At 40.9% G+C, this 19,383-nt stretch overlaps 1 protein-coding gene across 7 annotated transcripts in view; it reads right to left on the reverse strand.

Annotated features, from left to right (window-relative positions):
* Nucleotides 1-14,954, reverse strand: part of PLD5 (phospholipase D family member 5) — a 177,515-nt gene extending 162,561 nt beyond the window's left edge. For 2 of the 7 annotated variants that reach the window (XM_068676326.1, XM_068676322.1), the window contains exon 1: nucleotides 10,104-10,247. Coding sequence is in view for 4 of the 7 variants with exons in the window: in XM_068676318.1 (XP_068532419.1) it covers nucleotides 10,104-10,289; nucleotides 12,740-12,824; nucleotides 14,415-14,443 (300 nt within the window). In the remaining 3 variants the exon portion in view is untranslated. Of the gene's footprint in view, nucleotides 1-10,103; nucleotides 10,290-12,739; nucleotides 12,825-14,414; nucleotides 14,817-14,882 lie in introns of those variants that run through there. The other 5 variants (XM_068676321.1, XM_068676320.1, XM_068676319.1 and 2 more) reach the window with 5 other exon arrangements.
* Nucleotides 14,955-19,383: the final 4,429 nt, after the last annotated feature.

The following is a 19,383-nucleotide window of genomic DNA, read 5'->3' on the forward strand; positions in this document are numbered from 1 at the left end:
CTTACAATATATCGTCACTGCCCATGAAGTGGCTCACCACAGGCCAACTTCTGACAGCAACCACAAGAAAACCATGGGAAAGATGCTATTGCAGAATTTCTGTAGGTTATCTGTTCACCTTTTTTTTTTTTTTTTTTTTTGTGTGTGTGTGTGTGTCCCACGATAAAACTTCCTAGATCATCATGGGTCTTCCCCAAATAAAAAACTATGTGGAAACAGCAGAACTTGACAAGTGTCTTCGTCTTTGTGGTAGCTACCAGTTACATCTACAAACATTCTTCTATTTGCTTACCTCACTCATTTTCCAGAAGACAGGGTTTTTTAATTATCATTAAAGCAGGTGCATATTTCCGCATAAATAAGCGCAAAACAGATGATCCCTGCTATCATTAAATTGAGATCATATTTCAGTTTAGATTTGTGTGTTTCTGTTTGTTTGTTTTAAGCGTGATGGGCATTTTTTCACCCACACTTTCCTATGAGAAACAGAAGCATTGTCATGGGGAGCAAAGATATCGTTTCACAAGTAGCCTTGTTTTTCTTAGTCTTTCTTAGGTATCCATTCATTATTCCTTGCAGCCAATTGAAAGTTTCAAATGCACCCAGCTTCTTTCCTGTACTCCCCATTATCAAACACCTTAAGGAGGACTTGGATCAAGTTGCCCACCATTTATCTCATTTTTTGCATACTCACATAGATCTTACAGTTTCCTACATGCCATCTGTTGTATTGGGATCCCTCCTGTCCTTTTCATAGCCTGTCAAGGATTTTCCCCTGTGCTAGCAGCAAAGTGTTTTATATAAGGTATCCAGCAACTAGCCTGACAATGCAGAGAGTTAAGGCTCAAGAAGAGATGAGGACTTGGAGACAGACTTTACCTTTATCTACCTTGCATACCACAATTGGACTTCCATTTTTTGCCCTAAAGTCATGACAGCCGAGCTGATCCGAGTCTTCTCTCAAGGAGCTAATATGCTACTGAAGTGTGTAGCAGCAAAGACGATGGATACTTTGCGGTGACTATAGAACAAAATCAAGCAGAATTGCACAAACAGCACTGAGAACTAGGGGTCAAATCACTGCCACCTGTAACATAGTTCAGTAGGTAGCCTCAGCTGAAGTACTGCCTGCCTGAAGTTTGTTCAGCACATATAACACATACACCCTTACCAAAAAAACTCCTGCCTAGAAAGGGATCAGACATGGAACTTAATGGGCAGCAGCACAGTTTCTGTAACACTAAAACCACTATGTGGCTGGAAGTGCCAATGACATTACCAATTCTTACTCTTCCACATTTCAAAACAAATGCACATCTTCTCATTATGATAGGCTTTTTATGATATAATAACATTTCCAGAACTGTTAGAGTATTACGACAAGTAAATATGCCTTTAGTGTGCTAACAACAGGATCATGAAAGTTAAACTGGTGACTGATAGTCTTACAGCCAGTCACTGCCAAAGTCCCCTGCTCAGCACTGCTCTACATTTGGTTCTGCTCCAAACAGTTTAAAATGCCTTGGGGAAATCCAGCCTATCTAATTTATCAGAGTGGCAGGAATTATCTGAGTCACTATTTGCTTTATTAGTAGCAATTCTCAAATACATTAGCTCTTTTTTATTCCATTAAACATTTTATTACAACTGTAAATAGTGAAATACAAATAGCAACAAAATAGGGTGACTACTATTTATAAGCAGCAACAACTATATAAATTGTAAAACAAGCCGCTGATTATGTTGACATCATGTAGTCAGAAATAGAACTAGCAAATCTTTTTGAAATTCTTGGTGTCAATAAGAAAAATAAGATGTACAGCTGTATTCACCTATGAACACCCCATGGGAGAATAGGTAAATTTGTGTCTGTCTTCAAAGCATGAGCCAATGAAGCACTGCTAAATATACCACAGATATTTCTCTGTCTAGGACAAGATATTACCTATACAGCCAAGTTATGCAATGCACTGATCAAAACAAACAACCTAAATCCCTTTAAAAATATCCAAATCCTATGTATTTATAAAAGTAAAAGAATTCCAAGGAGCAAACGAACAAAAAAAAAATAAGAGGATGTTTTGATAAATAAATATCAAAAAAAATGAAATAGGTTTGCAAACTAATAAAAATTAATGTCAGATTAAATTAATTCGCTTCAGTTGTACTAGGGTATCATTCATTACTTCTCTTCCTGCTCCTGAACCTGAGGTTGTAACTCCTTGCACAGATTCTGTCACTTCTGAATGAGTGGCCCTGTTGCCCACCAAGGTACAGTACAGTAGCCATATAGTCACAGTAAACCCACTCTGTAGGTTACTTTGAGAGAACAGCAGGCTAACTTGCTTCCTTTATAGCACCTAAATCTGGTGCCTGCACAGGTGTGCCTGGGTTCTCAGTAAATGGCTCAGCTGCATCCCCACCAGCTAAGGTAACACCTAGGTATGTATTCACTTTGTTATTCAAAGTGAATAATGGTTTCCATCCTGGAAACCTGGGCATACAGTGTCACAAATAAGCAGCAGCACAAGTCCCTCATTTGGCTGAGTAGAAGATAGATTCTAGCATACACCTGCTGGCTAGTCTAGATATATCCTCAAGTATTCTCCTATTCTACTTCTCAGAATCAGCAAAGAATAGATTTCAAACAACTTGATTATCTGGTCAGATTACACATTGGTGACACTCTTCTAATGACTGTAGACTGGAAAATTGCTATTACTTTTTCTCTCTAACAGCTGTTATTTAGTATTTCTTTATTGGCAATGATCAAGAATATGACTTCCCATCTTGAATGGGTTTGAAGCTGAGTTTGTCACTAAGTTTGTCAATTCAACATGAGTTGGTGTGATGTTTCTGTCTTTGGATAGACTGAGAAAAGGATTATCACTGGAGTATTTTAGCATGCCTTGTTCTGGAATGGGAGGCCTAAGCTAGACATACATTCTGCCACAGGCACTAGTTCCTTCTGGCATCTATCACAATCGTTGAAGCGATTGCATTTGTGAAGAGATATTCACTAAGGATAATTTTCTTAGTGTCTTAAGCACCCATGCTATCTTCAGAAGTGTTATGGTCAATGCCCTGCTAACAAGACCCACCCACTGAAGATTATAAAATCTTTATAATCTTTATATGGTTGCGTAGTAGACAAGAAGCTTAGGTTGCAAGTTTCTGGAGCTGCTGTTTCAAAAGGATGGTCAGCTTTGATGAAAAGGATGACAGTAGCAAAAACGTAATTTGGATCTTCCTTAATACTGGTAGTATTAGGAAAGGTATAGCAATGAAAACCATTTTCCCATATCTTCAGAGAATTTAGCATCTGAAATAACCATAGCCTAAGCTTTACATCTTTTGTTCAGAAATTTGAAAAGCGATTTCTAAGAACACTTAAATGAATTTAATTAAATTTATATATGCATATATATAAATCAATTTTAAATGCAGTTTTGAAACTTCAAGTGTTGTTTGCTTATGCAACAACACAAGGCCAAACACTATAAATTAAACCTGTTACAGTAACTACATGCCTCAGATGTTTTAATTTTAGCTTGGACAGTTTAGACTTTCCGAATGACTGATGCTGAATTCATCAGAAACAACGCATTAGCTTAATGCAATGTCAAAAGTTTTTTTCTGGTATGACAGAAGAGTAACTTCTAAGGCTAATGTACTGGGTTTATTGCGGCAAGGTTCTGGTAGAGTGGGGGCTGCAGCAGTGGCCTATTTGAGAAGAGGCCAAGGGCTGCCCCATGTCAGACACGGCTAGTTCCAGCTGGCTCCAAAAACAAGTCAGCTGTGCTCTGCAGCATCTATCAGCAAAGCAGACAGCAGCTCTAGGAAATTAAAGAAAGTGCAAAACAACTGAAAGAGGAGTGAGAAAAATGTGATAGAAAAGGCCCTGCAGACATCGAGGTTAGAGGTGGAAGGAGGAGGCACCACAGGTGCTGGAACAGAGACTCCCCTGCACCCATGGAGAGGACCATGTCAGAGCAGATATTCATCCACATCTGCAGCAGGTGGATGTTCCTTGAAGGAAGCTGCAGCCCATGAAGAGCCTACTCTGGAGCAGGCTCCTGGCAGGAACTGTGGCTGGTGGCGGAAAGCCTGTGCTGGAGGAGATCATCTGGCAGGAATTGCAGCCTGTAGGGGAACCATGCTGGATCAGTCCATTTCTGAAGGACTTTACATCATGGAGAGACCCACACTAGTGCAATTCTTGAAGAACTGCAGCCCTTGGGAAGGTTCCATGTCAGAGGAGTTTGTGAAGTACTACACTCTGTGGAAGAGACCCCAAGCTGGAGCAGGGGAAAAGTATGAGGAGGAAGGAGCGGCTGAGGAAGTGCTGTGAACCAGCCACAACTCTTGTTCTGTATTCCCCTGTGCCACTGGCTGGGGGCAGGACAAGGAAGAGATGTAAGAGTCAGGAGCAAAGGAGTGAAGTTGACCCCAGGAAAGAAGGAAGCATGGGAAGGTGTTTTTAGACTTGTCCTTGTTTCTCACTATTTTTAGTTGGCAATGAATTAGTTTTCCCTGAGTCTGTTTTGCCCATGGTAATATTTTGGTAAGTGAACTCCCTGTCTTTACTTTGACCCACATGCTTTTTAATCTTATTTTCTCCCCCTGTCCTATTAAAGGGAGTAGGAGAGCATCTTGGCAGGCATCTAGCAGCCATCCAGGGTTAACTCACCACAACCACAAAGAGAAACATGAACTATTGGGTATAATATTTTAAATCTTTTCAATATGAAATTACTTTGGTGACTAAAGTTATTCTTTCCTCTCCAAATCTCCAGATGCCACTATAAATTCCCCATGCTATTTTAAAAACAAACTGTTCTACATTCTATACCCTAAAACTCTTATTATTTTCCCCACACTGTTTCAAGTATTTTTGGTCCTGTTTCCCCCACTTTTCTGAACATTACTTTTTCTCTAATTATGTTTGTCTACAAAACATTACAAGAGACACCTTCAAGGAAAACAACATTTTAACAGAACCTCTCCAGTCAGTCTGTCAGCAGGGAAGCCAACTGCATGCTACTACTTCAGCAGGGACCTCAAAGCATGCTAGTACCACTGTTGCAGGCAGGCATTTATGAACGTCAGACTTATGTTGAGAAAGAGCCAAAATCACCCTACTTAATGGGCTTCCCCTGATTTCAACAGTGAAATCTAGATTCAGACATCCCTCTCCAGACCCAGATAGGTATTTGGAATTATTATCCGCGACCATGCCATGAAAAAATTCTCAATGCTGGAAACCAACTCTTTTGAACCCTCTGAATAGTACCCACTTATGCACCTTCATGTATGGTATATTCCATTCTTCTTGCAATTTGATATTATTCCATTATTTATTCCTGCCTAATGCAGAAGACTCTTAATTCATTTAACTCAAACAACAACAACAAAAGTCTATGCATTTGCATTCACAGCAAGACAGAGGCTGTTTTGGGAGCATGTGGAACAATTATTGAATTCTGATTCAGATCCCTTGATTATTCTCCCTTAGGTTAAAGTGATGTGGCTTGGCTTTGAGTCATACTCATGTTAACTTGCTTCACTATGTTAACCACGTTCACCTTCTCCGTTTACATGTTACAGTTATTGCTGTGCATGTGATATTTTCCACCATCCCTAGGATGTATTTCATTTTTGATTTGGTCATGAAGCTCTTGGAAATACCACAGGCATGACTGAAAAGCATCATTGTGAATTGTTTCAAGCCTAATATTTCCACATTGGACACCTGCCTCTGTTGCCATACAGCATTGCCTTAGCCTCATTACCTCTTTGCTCTGGGTAGTGATGCCACCAAAGGCACAGTGGTGAGCTGATCAGCTGCATAACATCAACCAGCCAAGTCAGCTCTCACAGCAGCAAGAGTACTTAGAATCTGAAAATTCCAGCATTGCCTTTGCCATTGATTAGAATTTAAGTAAAAAGAAGAGATGATGCAAGAACTATCAATAATGTTACCTCTTTATGACATTATTAAAGGTAACAGATTGATGATCTCATGGAAATACAACTCTTATAACATGCCTCCCAATAATGTATCATCTTGAATCCAATTCATAAAAGCCAGGTTTTAAAATCTTTTTTTTTAAGCACAATTGAGTAAACAAGTAAAATTGAAAGTTAGAAAAAGATTGAATATCTACATAGTTGAGAAGAAATACCTGTGTAATAAAAAAAGTATATGCTTGAAGCATCTGTTGTAGCTTACAAAAGCTGTTCAGTTTTTGTTTTCATTTGTTACTATTTAGAATTAAATTCTCTTTAAAAATTGAGGGTATTTAGTACCTATTTTACTGACGTACTAGGAAAGTAGCTATACAGCATTTGCCATTATTGAAGGATGCACAGATATGATGGAGAACAGCTGTAAATTAAATCAGACATAGGCAACTCCCACCAGCTAAAGGCTTGTTAGCCACTCTTCCTCTCCATTGTATTCTTTCCCCTCTTACCCAAGTCACTTTTGATTAAAAATGCAACACCAGACAAAGAGAGAAGATAAAAAAAAAAAAACACTCTGCAAAGGAGATGGTTTTTCATACACCAATTTCACTCCAATCACTTCCAGAAGTGGGCAAACAGCTTCTCCAGAAGGTGTTAGGAACCAGCTGAAGCAGATACTACAGGAACATCAGCTGAATGGTTGCAACATCACCCTGGTCACACCTGCAACAAAGTTCCTCAGACCTATAATTAGTTCCTCTATTAAACTGAGGAATTACAATCCTTTGAACCATCAGCTACACCACACATACATAGAGGCACCAGTTCAGCACAAACGCCTCATGGGCAGTCCCACTTAATCTCAAAGATAGCATCTGAGTTCACAAGAGAAAATAAGTAAATTGCATTCAGATCCTGCACAGTACAAATTGTGTTACTGTCACTTACAAAAAGATAACCCACAAACTTTTAACCAGAAAGGAAATACTATATTAAGATCATTTGATGAACAATCAATTAACAAGACGCCAGCAATACATTCCAGCTTCTGGCTTCCTCTGTGGTCAGTCAATAATTAACCATAGAGCTATTAAGAAACTGTATCGTATTTGTTCATCTCAACTTCTTGGCTTTTAGCATCTAAGCATTATGGCAACAGCTGAGTTTTGAACCTCTTTACCACACTCTTCAAATTCAGATTTGTTAAAAAAGCAGGGAAAAAAAAAAAAAAAAAAAAAAAAAACATAACATGACAACTTTCTTAAGCTTAGAAATCTACAACAAACTATTTATTTGAGGTTTATATATACATGCACACACAGGCACCGTCATGAAAATTGACTTCAGAAAATATTTTTCAGTCCCTCTACTTATGAGCTATATATGAATTAATAAGAAATGTCTCACATGAATAAGTCACGCTAATCACTTCAACAAAAGTCAATATTATATCTACTGTGGTCTACCAAAATTTACTGGAAATAGCATACAAAATATACTGGCACACCTTTATCCATATTACAATCACACTAAAGTCAATTTAAGAAGATTTCTATGAAGAAAACAAAACAAAAAAACTGTCTAGAAGGCCTAAAGAGCACATATATAAAACTTCAAAGTCAGTTCACGCATACATCTTGACGCACTGTATATACTCCTACCTATATCTGCCATTATGTCATTATAAATATCATGCTACATAGTTTCAGAAAAATTAGTGATGATATGAATGCTCACTCCTTGAGTATTGATTTTCTTTGTAGGTATCAAATAATGTAATTAACTTGAGGGGGGGAAGAGGATGGCAGGGGGCTGCAATTAAAAGTTTTTAATGTCTGCCATTTATCTCATGAAGTTTATACATCATCCAATATTGGCCATAAGCTCACATATGTTAATGACTACACCACTGAGAACAATGCGTCTCTAATTAATAGGTTTGTCTGCCGGACTAGAAGAGTGGGGTGTAAAAAATAACTATTAGGAGAACGCAAAAAAGCTCTTAAAGATTTGTCTGAAAATGGAAAACAACCTTGCAACAAAATTGTATAAGCAAAATGTAGCCTATAAATTAATACATATTTTATTTACATTCATTAAGGGAATGTATTTAGCAGACTGTCTGTTACAGTACTCGTGAGTAATGAAGTTACCTTAAATCACTACAGCATTTTCACATAGATACAATTGGAACATCTAATGTACTGCAGGGTATTCACAATAAACGCCAATGAAATAAATACTTCATTGCAAGCAAGAAGTATCTGTGCTCCATTTTTTTTTCTGTGCATTGTTCAAGTAGGCTCTGGGAATAAAAATAACTGGATCAAATGAGAGGGAAATTCCCAGAAGAACATACATTCATACCACAGTGATTAAAAAAAAAAAACAAACAACAACAACAAAAAAACATTTCACACCAAGACTGCAGGGTTATTCAAGATTACTACTGTGACATCAAAATACTGACTTTATCCAAAAATGGGGGGGGGGGGGGGGGGGGGGGGGGGGGGGGGCTGGAAAGGGGGGAATCCCAACATCCAAAATAAAGGTTTTGCACTTTGTCATCCTCAAACAAGTTAACATCTGTTTTCTTTGTCCATGGTAAATATCATGGTACAATTTCAAATGCAGATATTTGAACGTGCTAGTATTCAGCTACCTGAGCAGCATTTAGCTATCACATTTGACAGATTATTCACCACCACCCCCAATTAATAATCATTCATTTTCTGACACATATCAACATGTAGCAAAGCCCTGTTACAAAAGCCAGAGGTGAGATTTCTTCATCTCCTGTGTTTTAGCCATCAGCCATACTGAGATAAGGCACTGACCTTTCTTTTTGATTCACAATGGGAGAATACTCTGCTTACAAGCTTACTACTGTGAAGCTTTGTTGTTAGCGTGAAGAACCACAAAAACGTGTGTGGGAAGGCAGATAGGATTCAATACCTTTCTCAAAATTCAAAACGTGGCATTTCCAATAGTTCATCACTTCTTGTCATTTCCCCAGAAGTGTAAACAACTCAAGTTTAAGATTTCACTAACATGGAAAAGATATTCTGCAGGTTGGTGGAAAGGGAGGATGATGCTCTATCAACCAGTTGATAGTGTTTTTTTTTTTCTTTTCTTTTTTTTTCTGTTTTGTTTCAGGTTTCATCTTCAAAGGATTATACCATGCCATCTAGATTTTTCATACAATAAAGGCAATTTATCCTTGGTTTCAAGATCATTTCTACCTAAAGAGACTTCAGGTGGCAGCATCACAGGAAATATTTTTCTGTGCAACTTGAAGTCAATGTGACTGTGATTGCAAATTATTCACTAATATAAAGGATGGCAGACTGTTGCATTATGCAAACCCATCCAGCTACTTCCCTGATTTGATTGCACTGTGCACTGTAACAATGGAATTCACCTCATAAGCTACTCAGAAAACTCTTAGACGATATGCAGGTCATCTCAACCCATTTCCTCGTTGTTAAAAGTAACATGAAAAATGCTTTCAGACATCATATGAGACAGGAATACTTAGAAGCACCTTAAATTCTTATAAAATATTCACTACAACCACCCACAGTGTCAGTTCAACTGTGGTCCCAAACACAGTTAAGTCATGTATTGTTGCTGCAGAAATAGATGCCTTGAAGGAAATCTCCTATATCCCTTATAGACTGAATATTTTCAGAGTCCCATGCAGGAGAAAAAAAAATACAAAAACACAGCTAAAATTTTGAAAAATCTATTTTCTTCTGGCAATTTTAGAACTACGTTATAATCACTATGAGATAAGTGCTCTAACCTCCATCTGCACCATCCCAATATTTCTCCTCCCACATCAGTGCTGAATTTGTGGGAACAGAAGTATGAATAAGCCAAGAACATTCAAAAATATTTCCAGTTAGGAAAAAACTTCCATGTGGTTTGGGAACAATACTGACATCCTGTTTGCCTCGGATTTGACCAGTCTGGGACCTCTAAGAAGCTCCTTTCTCTACCATTTGGGCAACGTCATGCCCAATCACTGGAGCAACACTTCTGGAGTCCAAGCTGGTAGCAGTTTAACAGAGAGGCTATACAGAGGTGTATAAAGACAAAAAATAATAAAAGGAGGGAAATAGAAGCTGGCTTACGTGCTCCAGTTTGTCTTTCCTCCTCAGCCAGACGCTGGCACTGTAGTCCTGCTGCTTGACAGTGCTGTAGAAGTTCGCACCTACTCTCGTGAGGCTCGGCGACGGCTCCCTGGGTCTGCTCTTCAGCCTCATCTGCTCGAAGCCCTCATGGGGGGATGAGGAAAGCCAGTCATGCCTGACTTCCATCTTGACATGACAAGGCAAAGTCCAAACAGAAAAATCAGAAGAAACCAAGAAATTAAGAGCCACTAGATGAAGAGGGTCCAAAGGAAAAAAAAAAAAAAAAAAAAAAAAGAGGATGGAGGAAGACGAGAAGCAAATAAAAGCAACCCCCCAGTACCCAGGAAACGGGAAGAGAAGAGAAGCAACGAGGGGGAGTGGCGGGAGGGCTGCAGGTACGACAGGGGAGCGGCCGGGGGCGCCCCGAGATGCCGCCGCCGCCCGCCAGCTGCAGCCCGGTGCCGGCGCCGCGGGAGGCGGCTGCGTGCGGGACGGCGGCGAGGCCGGGGGACAGGAGAGGAGGGGAGAAAAGGGGAGAGCAGGGGAGGGGAGAGCAAGGGAGGCGCGGCCCCGTGCAGGCGGAGGCCGGGCGCGGCCGCCGCCTCCAGCCCGCCTGCAGGTTGGCGCAGTGGCGGGGCCGCCGCCCGCCCGCCCGGGGCTGGAGCCGGCTCCTCCCCGTCCCCCCTCCTCCTCCTCGCTCCCGGAGCTGGCTGCCGGCGACGAGCACAAAGCCGGGCGGGGGGCGGCCGCCTTCCCCTCAGCCGAGCGGTTGCCGCCGCCCCCTCGCCCCCGACCCGCTGCCCTCCCTCCTCCGGCCTCCTGCTGGAAGCCCCCGCGGCTCCCGCTGCCCCTGGGCGCGCCCCCGGGCCCCGCAGCACCGCCCCGACCCTTCCCTGGGGACAGCGGCAGCACGGCTCGGCTCGGCTCGGCTCCAAGGGAAAGCCTCGCCCCGGCGATGCCCCATGCCCTGCTCGGGCAGGTCGTGCAGCCCGGGGCCAGCTCCGGCAGCACAAGTTGGTCTGCGGTGCTATTTAGCTGAAACTTGGTTCACCGGGAGGAAAAAAAAAAAAAAAAAAAAAGAAAAAAGGACTTTCTCACACTGTGAAAAAGCCACCTTGGTAATTGCCCACACACTCTGCAGAGCTATATTAGGCACAGACAAGAAAACTCTCTCACAAAGCACCAAGAACTAATTATTGGAGCTCAGAATGGCTCTTCAGTTCTGGCAAGCGTTTGCCAGTGGGCAAGCTGTGGTTTGCCACAGAAGTGAACTGCTGTGGTTATTCAGATACACCGATATCGAACTGAAAGACTACACGTGCATCCAGTTCACTAAAATATCCTTTGAGTGGTAAAACTGTTCATTCAGACTGGTTGGTGAGAGCACTGCAGAAGAGCTCTCTGCTAACCACTTCATCTGGAGTGAAGCCTACTCCTGTCAGCTCAGAAGGTACATTTAAAACATCCTCATGGTTGGGCTCAAGGTGTATTACTGCAAAATACCATTCAGAAAGCAGCAGGATACTGAAGTACATGAATACTAAACCAAATGTAACAAAGTAACAACAAGCAGAATCAATGTTATTTGCTGTACTGGGCTTACATGGCAAGGTTTTGGTAGCAGGGGGGCTGCAGCAGTGGCCTCTGAGCAGTGCCCAGCAGCTGCCCCATGGCAGACCAGAGCCAGCTCCAGCCGACACCAAGAGGGACCCGCCACTGGACAGAGCTGAGCCAGTGAGTGATTCTGGTTGGACTTCTGGGAGAAATGATTTAAAAAACTAGGGGAGAAAAAACAAACAAACAAAAAAAAACACTCTACTGTGCAACAGCAGCTGGAAGACAGGAGTGAGAAAAAGTGATTGAACAGCCCTGCAGACCCTAAGGTCAGTGCAGAAGGAAACCAGGAGGTGCTCCAGGCACAGAGAGGCCCCTGGTGGAGCAGGCTGTCCCCCTGCAGCCCATAGGTCCCACATGGAGCAGATCTCCACGCTGAAGCCCTGTGGGTGGAGGAGCCCCTGGTGGAGCAGGTGGATGTGGCCTGGAGGAGGCTGCGGCCCATGGAGGGCCCCCGGGGCCAGAGCTGCAGCCCGTAGAGAGGAGCCCATGCAGGAGCAGGGGATGTGGGGGGAGCTGCTGCCCATGGAGGACCTGTGCTGGAGCAGTTCTTGAAGAGCTGCTGCCTATGGGCTGCCACCACAGGATCAGTTCAGGAAGGATGGCATCCCATGGGAGGGACCCCACATGGAGCAGGGGAAAAAAGTGACCATGAAGAAGCAATGGAGATGAAGCATTAGGGATTGACCACAGCCCCCCTTCCTCTGCTCTGTTCACAGGGGGAAGTTGAGGTGGGTGGTTAGGGGTGAGTGGATGGGGAAACATGTTTTTTAGCTGGCTTTTGGTTTCTCACAGTTCTAGTTTGCTAGTAATAGGCAATAAATTACACGACAACTACCATTGTGGGCAAAAGAGACAAACATAGGGAGATTAATCTTCCTGTTCTTGTCTCAACCCTTGAGCCCTCTCCATCACATTTTCTCCCCTTTTCCTTTAAGGAAGAGGAGTGAGAGAGTAGTTGTGGTAGAGTTCAGCTGCCCAGCTAGGTAAAACCACCACATACACAAATAATTTTTACTCACCAGTGTAAAGGACTTGCAGCCCTCCCCCGAAAAATTTTCTCTAATTTCCTGTCTCCCAAAGACTATCAATGCACTCTCATGATACCTGGAACAAAAATTCTACATGAGCCAACTGAGTGCAAGACATAATGAAGGTGCTAAAATTCAACATACGGCATATCAGAGCTGTGGTACTATCTCAGTTTAAGAGTATCTTGATTAAAAGCCCACTGAACCTTGCTTTATCTGCTGATGCCAATTTATGAATTTTATATGAACACAGATGCAACTACTACCAAAGGACGGGAATGCATGCAAGCATTCAATAAAACACAAGCAAACAAAAAAATCCAAACACCCTCTTAGGTTCTTCAAATATACCGTCAGCTTGATGTTCTTATAAAAGTGTACATATGCTGTAAATAAGAACAGCCTGCTGTATACTGCTATTTGCATAAGAAGTTTCACATTATTTCTCTAGCAGTATAGAAAACACTCCAACATTTTCTTTAGTCCCCTGGCTTTCTTGTTTACAATGCTTGCAAATACTTCCAAAAATTTATTAGCACTCTGCAGTTGCTACCTGCTTTCCTACCCATCTCTTAATACATTGCATTGCGACAGACCAGAATCAATACGCCACCATACTTCAGTACAATACATTGTCACACTCTTACATATATATATATATATATATATATATATATTTATATATATATATATATATATATATAAAATGTGTGTGTGTTTAAAAAAAAGGTTTTTTTGTTTGGTTGTTTTTTGTAGGGTTAATTTATCTTCTCTTCCCTAGCTACACTACCAGCAGCATTCTCAGCTGCCAAATGAACTTCCTTCTGCCTCTCCAGAACAGCCACAAAATGGCATGCTGAGGTTGCTCTTAACCCTAGGCTATAAAGAGGTTTGCTCATCCTTCTAGGCATCTTCTTGCTTGGCACCAAGCTCTTACCCACATACCTTTCTACTAATGCTGCTGACGTTAATATTACCCCAGTCCTAGTCTGATCACAGAATCACAGAATTTATAGGTTGGAAGAGACCTCAAGATCATCGAGTCCAACCTCTGACCTAACGCTAACAGTCCCCACTAAACCATATCCCTAAGCTCTACATCTAAACGTCTTTTAAAGACCTCCAGGGATAAGAGAGAAAAAGAAACCTAGAACAAGTCTATTGAAGTCATACGAGCAAAACATGCTTAAAAAGCCTTTGTTTCCTCAACAGCAAAGAAACTTTTTGAGTTAGATAACTCAGTCAAATGACTAATTTTTATTTTTTTTTTTATTTTCATAAACATTTCACTCAGGTGGACTAACAAGCTACAAGTACAATAACAGCCCCTAGATAATACATAGCCATTAATCTAATTTGAAAAGTGTTACAGAATTCTCTTCCCCACATTTTCTCTTCCATTTTGGATCCATGCAATAAACAAGTTTGTTCAGACCACAAGCATAGCATCCAGCTTAATTCAGGGATAATTCAACTCATTAAAATTCAGTCAGTTTTGTAGTAGGTCAACAATTCCAATTGGCTGTATGAGCCTGATTAAACTGCTGCCTTTCTTTCATGCAGTTCCCAGAATTACCCAAACACCTGCTCCTGTCAAGCCCCTTTGCTTCCATGGACAGATGACTACAGCAGCAAGGATGACTGAAATTACAAACATTGTACTTACATCATTAGCAATAGATGCAAGTCAGACATAGCATAACATGAGTTTACCCTGTTGTGGTTCACATTACAATTTTCTCTAATTTACTGTCCATCCTAGTATCAAGACTCAGAGATGCACCTAGGCAGTCCAGAACTCTCCACTTTGAACTCTCCACTTTCTATACCAACAGAGTGAGAGCTCTAGGGGGCAGAGTTCACTCAGGCCAATGAGAAGAAAAGAATCATAATATAAGTAGAAACCCTCCAGGTAGAACTACCATATATATTTTTTCTTTAAAATGACATCCTTTTCTTCCATAAATCTTGGCCAGATAAGCTTTAAAGAGTTGCTTTCTAAGCTACAGCTTTCTAAATATATATATACATATTTTATAAAAGACTTCAGCAATACAGTACACATACAACAGCATTCAACTTTTTATCAGTAAATACCATATACCTACATATTAAAAAAAATAAATAATCATACCTGTGATAGATTCAAGCCCTCCTTACAAAGCTCTAGACTCCCTACGTTTGCACTGCAGAGCTGGACACTGCCCAAGCCCTGGCCCACTTTTCATAATTTCCTACACCTGACAGACCAGCAGGCAGTGATTGCCTACAGGCTTCAGCTGGTGCCCAGTCAGAGGGCTGTGCCTGACACCAGCTACAGCAGCAGTACCGCTCCTGGCAGCCAGGCAGGAAGGTGATGGCTGCCTTCCTCCGCAACTCAGCTGAACTTGCTTTCTCACCTAGGAGCCATCAACAAGACTCAGCTGGGGAGGTCTGTGTAACCTCCCAATACCACTGGCACATCCCAGCTTAAACTGTTAGTCTTTAAAACAGTTTCAAAATAACCAAACCACCAGTTCCTGCCTGGCCTCCTGTACTCTAGTAGTTTACAAGAAAAAATCCATTGCAGTAGTCTGCCTGCTCTGTGCTGATGGCTTTACCATGTGTGTGCCCCAGCCTATCTGCTCCTGCCTCCTGGAAGCAGTTGCCAATCACTGAAGCATGGGGTTGCTGTAGGAAAGGACCACGGTGTGTGTGGGGGGGAAGCTTTTTCCCTGTAGTGTGATCTCCTTCAGTAGCATGCACAAGGTTGGGACAGTAAATCACACTAGATGAGAAGTAGAAAAACATTAAGAATAAAGCTAGAGTGAGAGAGTTGTAAATAATTTCTCCATTGTTGCTTTCCCAAGTCCTGTTCAGCTGAACATGCAACCTTCGGACAGAATATATCTTCAGCTTTTGGACAGCAGCTGAAGTTACAAGTATATAGTAGGATCAAGCTAAGATTACAGTGAAGGTTTGGAGCTGGAGATGCTTCAGAGTTCAGGTTATGAACATATCAGACACCCACCTTATATATAACATGGAAACATTGTCCCACGCTGATCACATTCCCTGCTTCAGGCTTCCATGTCTTTCTGAATCCAGCTATTAACTGAGCTGTGCTGTGTCTCTTGCCTCAGATTTTAACCCCAGACACTTTGCTTCCTGCATAATTGCTGATTTTCCCAACCACCCACAGCTACCTGTTAGGAACATCTGGGCACCACTCTTGAGACGTCTTTCCTCTGTCAGATATAGTTGAAATCAGCCATGTGTTTCAGAACATAACAGTTTGGGACTGACAGACAAACAGTATAATTATATAAGGTTTGTTTCCTTTAGAAAGCAAATAAAAAATATCTGAGAGATCAACCAGTCCACCTCCTATTTGAAATAAAAGATTATTCTGCAAATATAGTCACAAATTCCAGTTAAACTTGAACTCCAGGGCTAGAACGTGTCTCCCATGCCATCCTTTTCACCTCCATACAATGTAACGGCATGAAGCTGGTCCCTTGAGTCCACCACATGCTGACTACATATGGGTATGGATTGGGATATTCTCATTTTTCATGGGGGATTGTGACAGAACACATGAGATTTTTCATCTCAAAGCCAATTCTGCCTTCTCTTTTTCTTCCCTCTTTCATCTTTCACACCCCTTCAACACTTTTTCAGATCTGGGCCTTGATAATCTTGTCCAGACAAGTTTTCATGCTGCATCTTAAAATAACATTCAGTTAGTGACACATATTAACGGGGCCAAATTTTGTCCTCCATTACACCCTCTCTGTCCCCACTGGAGTCACAAGACAAATATAATTGTATAAGGAAGGTGTGACCAGGGGGCAGAATTTGGCCTACATTTCTTTGAAAGAAGTCTGCAGCAAGCAGTGCCTGTCACCCTCCCCTAGGAATGAGACCCTTTACATTTGTGTGAAGGACATGGACTCTCTGTTTGTTTACTGGCTATGTTCAAGTCTATCTCAGCTTGGGTTCTTCATGCTGAGCCTACCGGGTTGGTGCAGCTAAGTGCAATAAGCAGACTGCTGACAAGATCTAAGCTCTCGAGTGCTCTTGCTCTGAAGTGAGTAGTTAAAATTGTTCCAAGGGTGTGGTAGTCAGCAGAGGAAAAATACTGTAAAGGACACTTTTTTTTTCCAATGAACTGGAACTGAAAGCACAGCAGGTGAGGGATTTGCACAAGCACAAGGTGGAATCTTCAGGGACAGAGGAATGCTTTTCACTTTTATTTTCAACACATACATAAATTGTGGTTGATAACAAGGGATATATTTTCTACATCTGCACAATATGAAGTGTTGGGAGGGAGGAGAGAGAAAAATTGAACCTTTTGTGAATGTTCCTGCATAAACAACAAAGGACACGAAGAAAACAAAATCCAGTAAGGTGCTGAAGGAAGAAAAATAGGGGTTTAGTGGGGACTGTTAGTGTTAGGTTAGAGGTTGGACTCAATGATCTTGAGGTCTCTTCCAACCTAGAAATTCTGTGATTCTGTGATTCTGTGAATTAAAACAGAGAAGAAAAGGTTTGGGAATGTCTTTGTTTGTTTGTTTTTGTGGCTGGATTGTTAGGTTCATACAGGGAATTAACATGCTCTAAGATTAACATGCTCAAATGTCCTCCAGATATCTTCTTAGAATGCATTAAGAAAGGAAGAAGTATATTCCAGAACAGATAAAACACTGTGGAGACTTTTTTCTTCTTTACGTATATATGTATGAAAAAGTACATCTGTATTGTACCTTTCTAGTTACTTAGGGAAATTTCCAGTAAAAGAAGTATTAGATCAGGAAGTATCCAAAGAGCTCTTACATGTTTCTCTTTCTAGAAAACCTTGTTTCTACTATACAAAAGAATATACTTTAAAATAATCCAAATTCTTTTAAAGCAGCAATTTCTGAGTCTCCAAATTATTCTTCAGTATATTCTACCTAATTTCACAGCATAGGAATTATTTGAAGATATTTCTTTATTTCTTGAACCAAATAAAAATGCCCTAAATTCTAACTGTCTTTTGGAAATTAGCTCAAAGCTTCCTGCTCAATAACATCATGCTGCAAGCTACAGTATTATAAGCTTTAACACAAAATGTTTTCTAATTGCAATAAAGCTTAGAAGCAAAAGTGATTCATCTTTATTTGTGCCAACCTTCGTACTGTAGATACAGATGACTTAAAACATTTTGCAGTGTAGTGTTTTTAAGAGTCTGGATGCTGGCTTTCAATGAAATACAGGTGAAAGGGTCATTATTTACTGGAATATTTCCCACTGAGAGCAAGCAGAGAGTTATGTCACAAAATCTGTACTGATGCTTTCCCCCCAAAGAGATGTCACATTACATCACATAACAGACTTAATTGTGTGACCAGAAAGATGTTTATTGGTGTGTCAGCACCTAAAATAAGATGAAATAAGACCTATAAGACGAAATGACATGAGTTCATTAACTTCCTGCTTATCTTTGTACTCTGATCCAACTGATCCATTGGCATTTAGTGTGACTGGCTTTCAACCAGACCAGCTACATACAGAAGAGCAGAATGGGAAGACAATGCTTGTACAGGAGAGCTGAAGCGGGGGGCTACAGCAGCCTGGATTTACAGCAGTTTAAAGTATGGGGAACTACAACCTTACAAATACGTGTATGTTGTATAAAGCTTGACTGACCTGTAGGGATTACATACAAGATTAAGATTTTAGAATAAGCTTTGTGAATGTTAGCATTCATCAGTAACAACTATACATTATAGCACAGGTACAACATAAATAAATTAAATACAGTGTTATATTTAGTTTTGCTGTGATGGAGATCTTGGGACTCTGTCAGTTGGCTCAGTTGTGTTGCTTCCTGTATTAGAGGCTGTGAGTCAAAGTTGCCAAACCTCTGCCTCTGACAGATGTTTCCACCAAGAGCATCAACAGCTGCTTTGATGACTAAAATGTATATATATGTACATACATAGTATTTCACATTTCAGAGAAATGAGGAAGCCTGAATGATGTATTCTTTTCCCCTGCCTTAGAAGTAAATATTTTATTTCAATGTGTATATTTATATGGCATTTAATACGTTCTAAAGTGGTCATGCGGGAGCTGGCCAGAAAAGCAGTTGTTTCATACTTATTTTTATGCATTTGTATATGCTCACTGATGTGCAGTTGTGTTAAGATCAGGTGATCAGACACTTTGCTGGATCATTGCTGCCTACATGTCTGCAGGAATGAATCTGACTGTGAGCTCCTCATAACCTAGGACAGTCTTACTTTTTATGAACCTATGTGAACTTGTGGGATGAGATTAAACACAATATATTTTGCCTTTAGAACCACAGCTTTAAAGAAACAGTCTTAGCTCATCCTCCCTTAGCTGTATCCTCACTCGGGTGATAGACTGGTAGACAAAGGCTGAATGTGAGAGTACGGATATATTTCATGCTAAGAAAATCCACGTGAAACGTATTCTAAGGGAAGAGTTATTTTTCTTATGAACACTCTCAATGGCTTAAACCAAGTCTTAAAAACTAAGAATAAAAACTCCTAGGAAATTGAAAAACTTCATATCTTAAATTCCTAGAACAGCTGTAAACAGGTAAGGAGGAAAATGCGGTCATCAGACATTTTGTATATAGA

Source organism: Anas acuta, chromosome 3, assembly GCF_963932015.1.
Source record: "Anas acuta chromosome 3, bAnaAcu1.1, whole genome shotgun sequence".
In the NCBI taxonomy this organism is placed as follows: Eukaryota; Metazoa; Chordata; class Aves; order Anseriformes; family Anatidae; genus Anas; species Anas acuta.